Raw genomic sequence first — 11,406 nt, forward strand, 5'->3', positions numbered from 1 at the left:
TTGCAATGGATGCAGATGTAAATCAGTTTACTTACTTAAGCTTGTACCACTTTTTTTTTTTCCCCAGTTTTCTTTTTTTTTCCACCATGCCTCGATTTTTTAAGTGCTTATTTTTAGTTTTTAGTCTTTTGAAAAAAAAATTCTATCCATTGCAATTTTCACATCTGTAGAGAATACAAGTAAAAATTAAAGGGCCAATTCTGCTCGTCATATAGATATGAATGATATATCTATGTGGAAGTGGGCAGAACTGGCCCCTAGCTCAATTGGGCTGTCTTATAGTTAGGGTTAAATTCTGTTCAGGGTTGTACTGAGGTGTGTTTCAAATAATTCAGTGTTCTACCAGTATAACTTGAGAGCAGATTTTCAGCTCTGGAGTTTGATACTGTGTATATAAAGCTATGTATTATGAATGCATACGTTTCCTGAAAGAATTTTTCTAGTCCGTAATTTTGTATTGGACCGTTGCTAGCTCACCCTTTACTGTTGAGCTGATCTTTGCTCAGTGCTTTTGTATGAAGAAGATGTTGGAAGTCTTCTGCTTCACTGTTGCACCAGAGATGCATTTGTTTATAGGTTCTGTAACCTTCATAACTTTCACTGTTGCCCTGTGTTAATGAACACAGGGTCACAATACTTACTTCCCTCATCAGGCTTTATTGGCTATGTGTGTCACGTGTATTTTGAGGAATGCTGGTTGTTAATGAATCCTGCTTTGTTTTAAAATGGTTTCATATATACTGGGATTTGATTTTTTTTTTCTTGTTTTCATACTCTGCTGTTTTCTCTTACTCTCCTTGTCAAGTTCTTGCCATGCATGAAAATGTTCTTAAGTGTCCTACACCAGGCTGCACAGGCCGGGGCCACGTAAATAGCAACAGGAATTCCCACCGAAGGTAAGGATGCCGTCGCTGGACGCCAATCTAGAGGGAACAGTGCCTCCGAACTGCGGCCCTTCTAGCAGTCCATTGGCGGGGGGGTGTGAGTGTGTGTTTCGTTGTTCTGTTCTGAGGATTGACAGATGGTGCTTCGTGTGCTTTATCCATTTTAAAGAGTAACATTTATTCATGTATTTTCTGAGGAGGACGAGTGTGCGCTTGCTTCAGTATGGATGAATTGATCCACGGAAGACGTTTTAAGCATCCTTAGCTTTTTGGGTGGATTTTTTTTCTTTCTGTTTTGTTATTAGCTGAACAGCAGTGGTACGAAACAAATGGTATGACTCCTTACGGGTATGTCGCAGGGAGAAGGAAGAGTCTGCCAACAGCATCAGGACTAGGGCAGAGTTCTTGTTCTCGCACTTCGTTCTCTTCAGGGATTATTTTACAGTGCATGAAAAAATCCACTCTAGTCCTAAATATGATTTCTTTAATACATGAGAAATGGCATTTTAAGTACACAGACGTTGTAAGAGTTAGCCTTCCTGCTGACCACGGTCTCAACCCCAAAGTCCTTATTAGCTAAAACTGAATGAGAATTTTGCCTGTGTAAGAAGCATTACAAAAATGTCTCATTAAATTTAAAAATGAGAAGCCAGAAATGTTAGGTGTAAATATTCTAGCCAAACAAAAGAAGATGAAGAAAAAAAGCAACTTTTCTATAGTTTCCTAAGATGAGTGATAGATTCTTATAGAAGGGATGTCATTGCCTATTAAATTCTGTTAAACAAATAACAAAAGTATCAAAATGTTACTATAATTTTTAGTACATGTCATGATTTTCCCACAGAAGAACAAGATCTTACTTATTTCTTTACAATTTAAAAAAATCCAGGAAATGCGGGTAAGAGGGTAAAAGGAGCTATGCAAGGCTCCTATTAGCGAATTCCTTTTTTACTGTTAATAGGAGCATGAAGGGTTAAGGGACTGTACAAGTACTGGACATTCAGTCTTATCAAGCTCTGGGTGACTAGAGCCCCTCATATTAACTGCATGTCTCCCGGAAGACTCTTGTGGGTACCAACCCATCTGCAGTAAGCTCTGGTACCCCTTTCTTCTCTGCAGTGATGCTGCCAGTAGATGCAGCAAAAGCCTCTGAGAAGGCTTTATGGGAATTACTGCTGCTTGAAGCAGCATTCACTTCTGGTTGACTGTCTCCTGGAATATTTGAGGTGTCTGAAGAAGAGCGTGTCAGTGGAGCGCAGCTGCCCTCTGGCATGACTCCAAAACTGCCCAGAGCCCCCTCACCCCTCTGCAGAACTGGGGCAGCGAGGGAGGGCTGGGGGGAGCAGCCTGCAGTCTGTGCTCACCTCTTTCTGCAGCTTTTGGGGCATTTTGCTCTGCTTCACCTTTTTTTTATTCTTTTTTTCCCCTTATTTCCTGTAGAGAAGGGAACATCTGGGAATGCACTGATTTGCCTTTCATTTTAATTTCTTTTCCTGTGGAGAACACAGAATGCTGCGGTCACATAAGCATGCAATAGACTATGACAAGGAAAGGACCCCCTCCATTGTCAGGTCACAGGTTTTTACAGCTTCACTAAGAGCACCATCTGCTGGCATCAGTATATTTATTTTTCCCTGTTCTAAATCTTTTCCAGAAGAATCAGGCTTATTATTGTCACTTCAGTAATAGTTCAGCATTTGCAATTTTAATTGAATTTCATTTCAAGTGCCGAAGTTCTTTTCATGTTACATCATCTACTATTAGAAAATATATTTTAGTGGCTGAAATTCATGAACAAACACTAAGTATAACATAGTTGAGATGTAGATTTAGAGACCCAAGGCCAAATTTTGCACTCATTTATATGCCTAGCAAAAAGATTGGAGTTAATGGAGCTGAATGAGGTGTGAAGCAGTGCAAGATTTGGCCTATATGGTGTCATTTAATCATCTTCAGGAGCCATTTCATTGGCAACTTTGGTAGATGCATAAAGGTCACAAGTCTGCTAGCAGACTGCTAGCAGAGCTGCACAGTAGATTCCAGTTTATATTCTCCTCTCCTACTGGTATGTTCACTGGCTGACATCCATGAATAATCTACCCATGTACAGTCAGAGAAGAAGAGCAGATGTAAGATCTACCATGCAACTTTGAAAGCAGAAGAAAGGAAGTCTATTCTAGAGAAAATGCATATGACCAAAAAGCTTTTGGAAACTCTTTTCCTTCAGATTCTTCCTGATGCTGGCTAAGGAGGAGAAGGAGTAATTGGATCAGTGCTATAATGTGAAACTACACAGGACAAGACAATTAAATTTCCTTTCTGTAATTGCAGCCTCTCTGGATGTCCTATTGCTGCAGCAGAGAAACTGGCTAAAGCTCAAGAGAAGCATCAGAACTGTGATGTGTCAAAATCAAACCAGGCATCAGATCGGGTTTTAAGGTATTAGAAATCACTATAATACTTATTATTATGCAGAATTCATCACACATTCACCGACTCTGAGAATTTATATTTATATACGTTGTATATACATATATATCTCCTTTAAAGAAGAGTTAGAATTAGGGCTTCTGGATCCAATTCTCACAGTGTATATTTCCCACTCAATTTACATGGGGGAGGGTTGGTAATTATTTTGGCAAATACATGTAAAGCTGAAAAGCTCATTTTTGTCTTAGGCATTGTTTGGTGTAAAGATGACTGCTGGAGTGCAAAGTCTAAGAACAATGTGAAAAAAGTTGGTATCTTTTGGGAATAAACTAATATTTACCGGTAAGTCTTGGTTTTTTCAGCAGGCTTTTACTAGTAAATATCAGTTTAAATTAAACCAGAAGCCCTATTTGCATTACCAAACTGGTAGTACACCTTTTGGCAGGACGCTTGGAAAAGTGCCAGGTATAGCTTAGATTCCAAAAGAAGGTCAGGCTTAGTTCTTTGTCTCTGTTCCCCCACTTGCTGCCAGGAAGGATAGAAAGAGAGAAAAATTGTCCTAAATTTTCATACAGGAAGGACCTTGAACCAATTTGACATATTTATACCCCTTGTCTTCATCCATATAGGATTCTGCATTTATCCAAAGCTGTATCCAGCTTTGTGCTATTGTCTCCTCTTTTGAGATATGTGGGTGGAAAAAATATTACTTCTAAGGAGCTGAAGTGTGAAGGATACATGTAAAGGAACTAGACTTCTGCATGATTGTACCAGCCTTATGCTGATGATGCCCCAAGAGCTGCAGAATTTCTCCATCGATACCACAGTATCTGTGGGCTGGGATAGGTACATCCCTCCCAGCTGCCTCGAAAAGGGTGGAGGAAGTGCCGCAGCTTTAGTTCCCGGAATTTCCTACTTATCCCATACGTTTCTTAGTATTTAGCTGTCTTCTAGTTTTAAAATCTGATAGGGCTGCTTAAAAGGAAAGTTTTCTACTGTAATATCAACATCATTCTTTGAATACTCTCTTAAAACTTCATCTAATCTTGATGGTCTTTTCAAAAACCAGTCCAGTCTTTCCATAAAGCTAAGAACACAGAATTATGCTTCACATCTACAGAAGAATTTTTGCCATGCTGTGTTTTCCTTCTTCAGATTGTTTTTGATGGGCTTTATCTTAACTGCCCCTAATTCGGATTGTACGATTTTTCATACAGCATCCCAGACAGTTTTCTTAGAGAAGGGTTCTTCAAATCCTATCAATAAAAAACACCCTTTGAGGGAGTAACACAGTTTCTCACTTGATGGAAGAAGACAGATCAAAAATGCAGTGGCTTTTACCACTGCTCATTAGAGAGAAGCCACTACAGTCAGATGCCATACAAAGAAGGCAACTGCTCAAAAGCAGCATCCAGTTTGCTGGCAAGCTCCCTAGGAAGTTGCGCTGCAATCTTAACTTTGCTTGTGAGCCTGCCCTGTGTTTCAGATTTTATAGGCAACTCAACTAATGCTTTCATCTTGTCTTCTGCTTCCCTTTTACCGTTAAGTCATTGAAGTATTTAAGATGAAGAACTTGGGAGCTGTTTATAATATTTGCATGCAGGCAACTGATGGGCAGACAGATGTTCGAAGAGTAAATCTTGAATATTTGTCTTCATCCCAGTTTCCATCCCACCTGCATTTAAAATTTCTTACTTAAAAAGAAATCAAATTCATGGGACTTCCGTTCCACAGAAATTTTGGATTTACATTGGATGTACAGGATCTGAATTGCATTTTTTAAGCTAAATGTAGATTATCTCAAGACAGGATCAAAATATTATTCATATCAGCTCATTGTATAAATAAGCCCACTGTATTTTGTGAGGAAGAAGTGTCTAAAGGAACGAGCATACATAAATCAAAGGGAATAGTATGACTAATATGATTTCTTGGGTGATCTTTACATAAATATCCTGACTAAATTCTATGAAAATGAATTCATTCAGAAAAACATAATATTCAAAACCTATTTCTTACTATTTATCACATTCCATTTTGTCAGTCAGCATGATGATACTTCTGGTCTGGACTGAATTTATGTTCCTATGAATGTTCCTTCCATTTCCTCTGGTTGTAAATGCAGTAAAGGAAAAAAAAAAAAAGGAAAAAGAAAGAAGACTTGATTATGTGATTCTTGATTCCAGCAGAAGCACCTCAGGTGTGCTGTTCATCATCTTTACCTCCTGCTAAATGCAGTAGGTAGACATGCAGCACTGTGTAGCAGTTGCTCCCTATGACCCAGTCATATAACACTTTCTTATATAGGTAAGGTTTGCAGGGTCTGACCTTCATTTACCTGCTTTGAGAGCTGATGACTTCTGTGTCCACATGCAGAAGACAGCGTGACAGGGGAGTTCACTACAGCATTCTTTCACTGACATCTCACAAGTTTCTCCAATGGCCGAATGAGATCAGTCAGGGCTTTTCCTGACTACCCTCCCTGATCCTAAACAAAAGAGAAATTCAGCTGAATACAGTTTTATTCTGTAGTCATTGGCAGGACCTTCCTTGAGGTGTGTATCTGTGTATTAGGAATCGCAGGTCCTGCCAGAACCTTGCATTTAAGGGTGAGCAGGACCTGCGAGGCAGCAGCTCAGAGTCAACAGAGGTTGTGAGACTCTCCTGTGTATTTCTCAAGATGAACATGGATTTCTATATTGAAGGATGAAACAGGACTAGCTCCTTTGGAAAGCATACAGGAAGAGAGCATACAACTCTGTTGAAAGAAATTCAGAGGAAACTCCATTAATTAAGTGGAGCTTCCAGTGCTGTTTTTTCTTTTTGACCTTTAAAGGAATTTGTCCAAACTTCTTCTGTCTGCTTGCCCCTCTTTAATTCACCTCCCGAAAGAGAAAAATGTTTGCTATGTGATGCAATTACATGGGGAAGGGGAAACCCTGAAGTATTTTAAAACAGAATTTTAAAATACTTTTAGCTACAGGATACTTTTAGTGGTATTAGAATTAATTTTGTCTAGGCTTTGTTCAAGAAAATATATATTGTTTGTCTGCTGAAAATAACCAAACTAAGCAAATGCAATAATATATTGCTGTCTCTTGAGTACAAGAAATAACTAAGATTTTCTAATCTGAACTATAAATTATGCACAGACACAGTAAACTGAACTGCATCTAACAAACTTTACATATCTTTAATTTCTAGGCCCATGTGCTTTGTTAAGCAATTGGAGATCCCTCAGTATGGCTACAGAAACAATGTCCCCACCACCACACCCCGCTCCAACTTGGCCAAGGAACTAGAGAAATACTCTAAGACTACGTTTGAATATAACAGTTATGACAACCATGCCTATGGCAAGAGAGCCATAGCTCCCAAGGTGCAATCCAGGGATATATCCCCCAAAGGATATGATGGTAGGAGGTGCACACTCTTATACATGAGAGACAAGTTTGCAGTTAATCATGTTGTTGTATATGTAAACATCATACAAATAAGACATGTTTTCATGTTCATATAGTATTATGAGGAATGCTGTCATGTGTTAAGTTATTTTAAAGGCCTTTTAAAAAAGCGTTGTTTTATACGGTGCTTGCTTCAGGATTGTTGCACAGGCAAAAGAACATCTCCAGCTATTAAGCTCCTGGGATGTGTTGAGATCGCAATAAAAGCTAAGTAATAGAGCTAGTCCTTATGTTGCTATTTGGGAGACCTGGCCTCAAGGGTCACATTAGGATTCTCGCTTCCATACAGTAGTTCAGGTAACCCATAAAGATAACATACTTGCTCTGTGGGGATATGGAAGTAGAAAACCTGGATCTCATTGCACTTCAGAAATCACTGCTACTTACTTAATGAGGCATTTCTGCTCATTTTGTCCTCATGAATACTACCTGTTGAATTCTCTGGAAAACCTAATATAAGTAACATGTTCAGGAGTAGGCCAAAAGTGGCTTCAGTTCAGGAGAAGACAATGGATGGGGTCTGTCAGGCAAGAGGAATTTTTTTAGGGGAGAGAAATGAACTGCAGGGTAAAGAATGAGGATTTGGATCGTAGCTTTTGAGGGCATCAGGAGTTTTTCAGAACAATACAATTATGTGTGTATAAATGTATTATGTGTGTGTGTATATATATATATAAAACCAAACTGTGCCTTTATCTTTTCTTTTTTTTTTCTTCTTTTTCTAATGTTAACAGTTTATTTTTTGGTTAAAATATTTGATACTACTCACTGAGTACCATAGGAAATTTCAGGCAGGTGTCAGATTTCTGTTTAGGAAAGCAGAAATAAGTATACGCTATAGAACAATTTATGCTCTTGCCTGAACACAGACTCTGACATTCAAAAGCGGGTAAGTGGAGAAAGGGAAAAATGCTACAGGTCTTGCCTTCGTACTTATGATGTTTTGGATATTTTGCTTTCTCATAGAATCAACAGGCATGTTCTTGCACTATAGCAGAAAGGAGAAGGGTTGTGAAAAGCAACATATTTTTGAGTAAAAGTGCCCTTTTTTCTTATCTCAAACGCTTGTCTTGTTTGCCTGTATCAGAATAAGGGCTTGAACATTCTTAAAGGTAAAGCACTAACTCTGACTGTGGTTAGTAAGCTAATGAGTGTACATTAATATAAGGTAAATGAGATATTAACTGTTGCATATAAGCTCTGTGCTCTTGCAGAAAGGAAGGAATCAGGGTATTACTAAGGATCCTGTGGACATGCGTATTTTCAGATCAAATGACTGATGCTTAAACAACTGATAAATATTTTTCTCATTTAAGAGCCCTTTTCAGCAAATAATTACAAACTCCACTTTTTTTCCCGAATCACCAGAACTTGAAAATGCATGTAACATTAAACACAAGTTTCACAGTGGCCTTAAATAATCAAAGGCTAGGGTGATATAGGACACTGTCTTCATGGACACTCATCTTCCTTTGATACAAACAGGAATTTTACTTGGGAGATAAGACTGGGGCTAGGTTGCTTCACTGCTCAGTAATGTGAGCCAGAAAGGACTGAGGGAGACTATACATGGGATTCAGGCTGGTACAGCAAGTATACGTGTTTCTTCTGTACTCAGAACAGCTGAAGTCCATTATAGCTGAAGCAGGTTGTTTGCCAAATGAAGGCTAATTCCATATGGACTTGTTCCATACCCCTGGCTCTGCAGGAGGCGGCACATGCTGTATGTACCTGGTTCCAAGTGATGTGCGTGCCATTTGGCCAGATAGACATGCCGACATGGTCCCAGAGATGGGACCTAATTTGAGTTTTTCTTTGTACCCTATCAGTGATTCTCATGAAACCTTCAGGATTCACATCTTTTTGATACTCCATAAGCACTCCATCATATTTGGCTTAAACTGGCAGAGGGTTTCGAAGTTCCTCAGGAAGATCAGCTAAATTCATAGAAGGATGAAGTGAAATCCTGGGCAGGCTGAAATCAGTCAGAGTTTTGGCCCTGACTTTCAATGGAACAAGGATTTTGCTGGCAGCTATTGTAAATAACTGAATATGAAGGAGATTTCAGGAAGAGGCTCTTCACTTAAAAGAGCCACTCTTCCTCAAGAAACATCACGGTATTTTTAGGTGACTTTGTATTTGTGTGTAAAAAAAATGATTAATTATTGCTGCTAAAGCCATTATGGAGGTACTGAGGTGCACACCTATTATGTATGTCAGCAAAACACTTTTATATGAAAGCATGTATTTCTGAAAAGTCATTTTGGGGAAGCTTGCAAGTAAACAGCGCTTTAGCTTTTCTGAATATGAGATGAGACAAGTAGTCTAAGGATATGAAAAATCAGTAACCTCATGTCTTAAGCCTTTTTTAATTGTAAGCTAGCACTCTATTTTCATCATTAGAGAAAGGATTCTATGTTCAATGAGTGTATGGTTGTGAGTGACATAAACATAAATAGCTACTTTGGATTGTTTTCTTGATTTTTTTCCTACCTAAGCTTTAGTAAAAACCAGGTAGAAAATAGATACTTTGTATTGTGGAGTAGGATGCTCTGATAATTATTGAGAAATCTTGTGTCTGTGGGCTTGTTTTTCCTTTGAAACCAGTTTCATAGTGTATTGGATGTTGGGTTTCTGGTATACAGCAGTAGAGATTAGAACAGCTGGACACAGCAGGCAGAGGAGACAGCAACTGTTTCAGTTGCTCAGGTGATGGCAGGAGCTCCTCTCATTCCACCAATAGTCCTGGGTCCTTCCATCAAAACACTGAGAAAATGTTAGGAGTGGGATTCGTCTGACCATATCTAGACTTTTATAATGTCAGCACCTACATCTGGGCTCATCACCTCTTTCAGATCCAAGGAGAAAGAATGACACTTCTCTGATTCAATTCATCTCCTTCTGAAGTACTTATTTAAAAGTGGTCAGATGAATCATTGCCTGAAAGTTCCTGGTTTTCTCCACTGCCTGTATAGGAAGCCTATAGTGACGAGGTCACATATCTGAAGTTAGGTTAGATGAACCTCTTATTGTGCAAGTCGGAAAAAGTGTTGAAACTGTAATTAATTTACATAACACACTCAGTATTTAGGCAATACTGGGGTTGAGGGTGCCTGGGCAGCATTTAATTCCACTCCAGATATCTTCCTTTGGTCATTCACATTGTTGGGATCTCTCCCACTCCTCCATTGCTAATTAGCGAAGGAGCCTGTAGACTTTGAGAGGTTCTTTGTAATCAGCCCCTAGACATGTCTGATGGTAGGCCAGTTTGGATACGCAGCTGGTTAGACCTGTATCTGTTAGTTAATGGGAAAGACGTTCTCCACATCTGGTTTCACTCTGGATCGCGAAGTGTAGGTGGACTACAGAGCTTCCAAAATGTGGTGCCACAGGGTTGGGTGATGTATCAAGCAGAACTATCTAATATTGAAACAATGCAGTTTTCCCTTCATTAGAGATCAACTTGATTTAGTTCATTATAAATTGATGACCTTTGTTTCTCCTGAAAAGCTAATGTGAAATGAACAGTCTGAGTTACATGACGAATCTTAAAACGTACAGCTACAGTAAAGGTAAAATAACCATGGCCATTTCTCTCTAAGTAAGTTTTGCTTAAATTATTGGTAATCTAAAAGCTAATAATTGTGTAGCATGCTTGTAGCACTTCACATCTTCAAAGTGTTTTGCAAGTGAATCACAACGCAATTAAATTTTAGAAGCAACTTTCTATGTATAGGGAAAATGAATTTGAGGGATAATGTAGTTTGACCAAGGCCACAGAGGAGTCCTTATCAAAGCCTGCATGAGTTTCTGATGGTTAGTCCTATGTGTAAAGCTGCCTCTTTCCCTCCCTTTCTTTAGCATGTACTCTTATATATATATATAATTTCCCATGTAGTATGCCTCTTATGTCTGTCTAAATGTGACCTGCTATAACAAGACTAACATTTTTTGCAAGTGACAGAAGTCTTACTTGTTCATATGAATTTTGAAAGATATTTCTAATTTGACAAGTTCAGTGGTACAGGGTGCTTGCTGTGTTAACACAGTGGAAACTGAATTATTCAATTATTTCCTTCCTTAAGTATAGGAAAATTCTGTGTGTCTTAGATACTGTTACAAAGTAACAATGGATAAATGCTGAATTTTTAATGACCACCACTGACTACTATATTAATAATGAAACTCTTGAGAAATAGTTCACAGATTCAGTGTTAGTGGATACCCTGCTAGAGTAGTGCTACTATGTGTTCAAAACAAAGAAATGTGATGAATGTTTAGCATTCACTTCAGTTAAAAAAAAAATCACACCCTGTGCATTATGTGGCTTTCCTGAGAAAACTCCATCTGTTATGAATTAAGTGAAACACTATTTCCTTTACAGTAAAAATAATGCCATGATTTTTTTTTCATTTTTTTAGAGAAAGAAGGATGACATAAGCTCTAGCAGAGATATTTTGCTTTCAGATTCTTCTTTTGAATCCTGCCTGCCTACCAAAGCAGCCTGTGGTTCACAAATGGGCTGTGCTCATGGGAGCAGATTATTATATGTGTGTCTGCTCAGACAAATACACCTGAAGAGTCTGGCATTTAAATGGAGCCCATCACGAAAGAGCTCTAGCTAGGGC

The 11,406-nt window shown here is 38.7% G+C and overlaps 1 protein-coding gene across 15 annotated transcripts in view; it reads left to right on the forward strand.

The window, feature by feature from the left end:
* MYT1L (myelin transcription factor 1 like) overlaps positions 1 to 11,406 on the forward strand; it is a 314,756-nt gene that overhangs the window by 236,551 nt on the left and 66,799 nt on the right. For 13 of the 15 annotated variants that reach the window (XM_069805876.1, XM_069805877.1, XM_069805880.1 and 10 more), the window contains 3 exons: positions 806 to 896; positions 3,216 to 3,323; positions 6,519 to 6,730. The exons of the other annotated variants lie outside the window; for them this stretch is intronic. In XM_069805876.1, the coding sequence (XP_069661977.1) occupies positions 806 to 896; positions 3,216 to 3,323; positions 6,519 to 6,730 (411 nt within the window). The remainder of the gene's footprint in view (positions 1 to 805; positions 897 to 3,215; positions 3,324 to 6,518; positions 6,731 to 11,406) is intronic. 15 annotated transcript variants of the gene reach the window in all.

Source organism: Haliaeetus albicilla, chromosome 18 (genome assembly GCF_947461875.1).
Source record: "Haliaeetus albicilla chromosome 18, bHalAlb1.1, whole genome shotgun sequence".
In the NCBI taxonomy this organism is placed as follows: Eukaryota; Metazoa; Chordata; class Aves; order Accipitriformes; family Accipitridae; genus Haliaeetus; species Haliaeetus albicilla.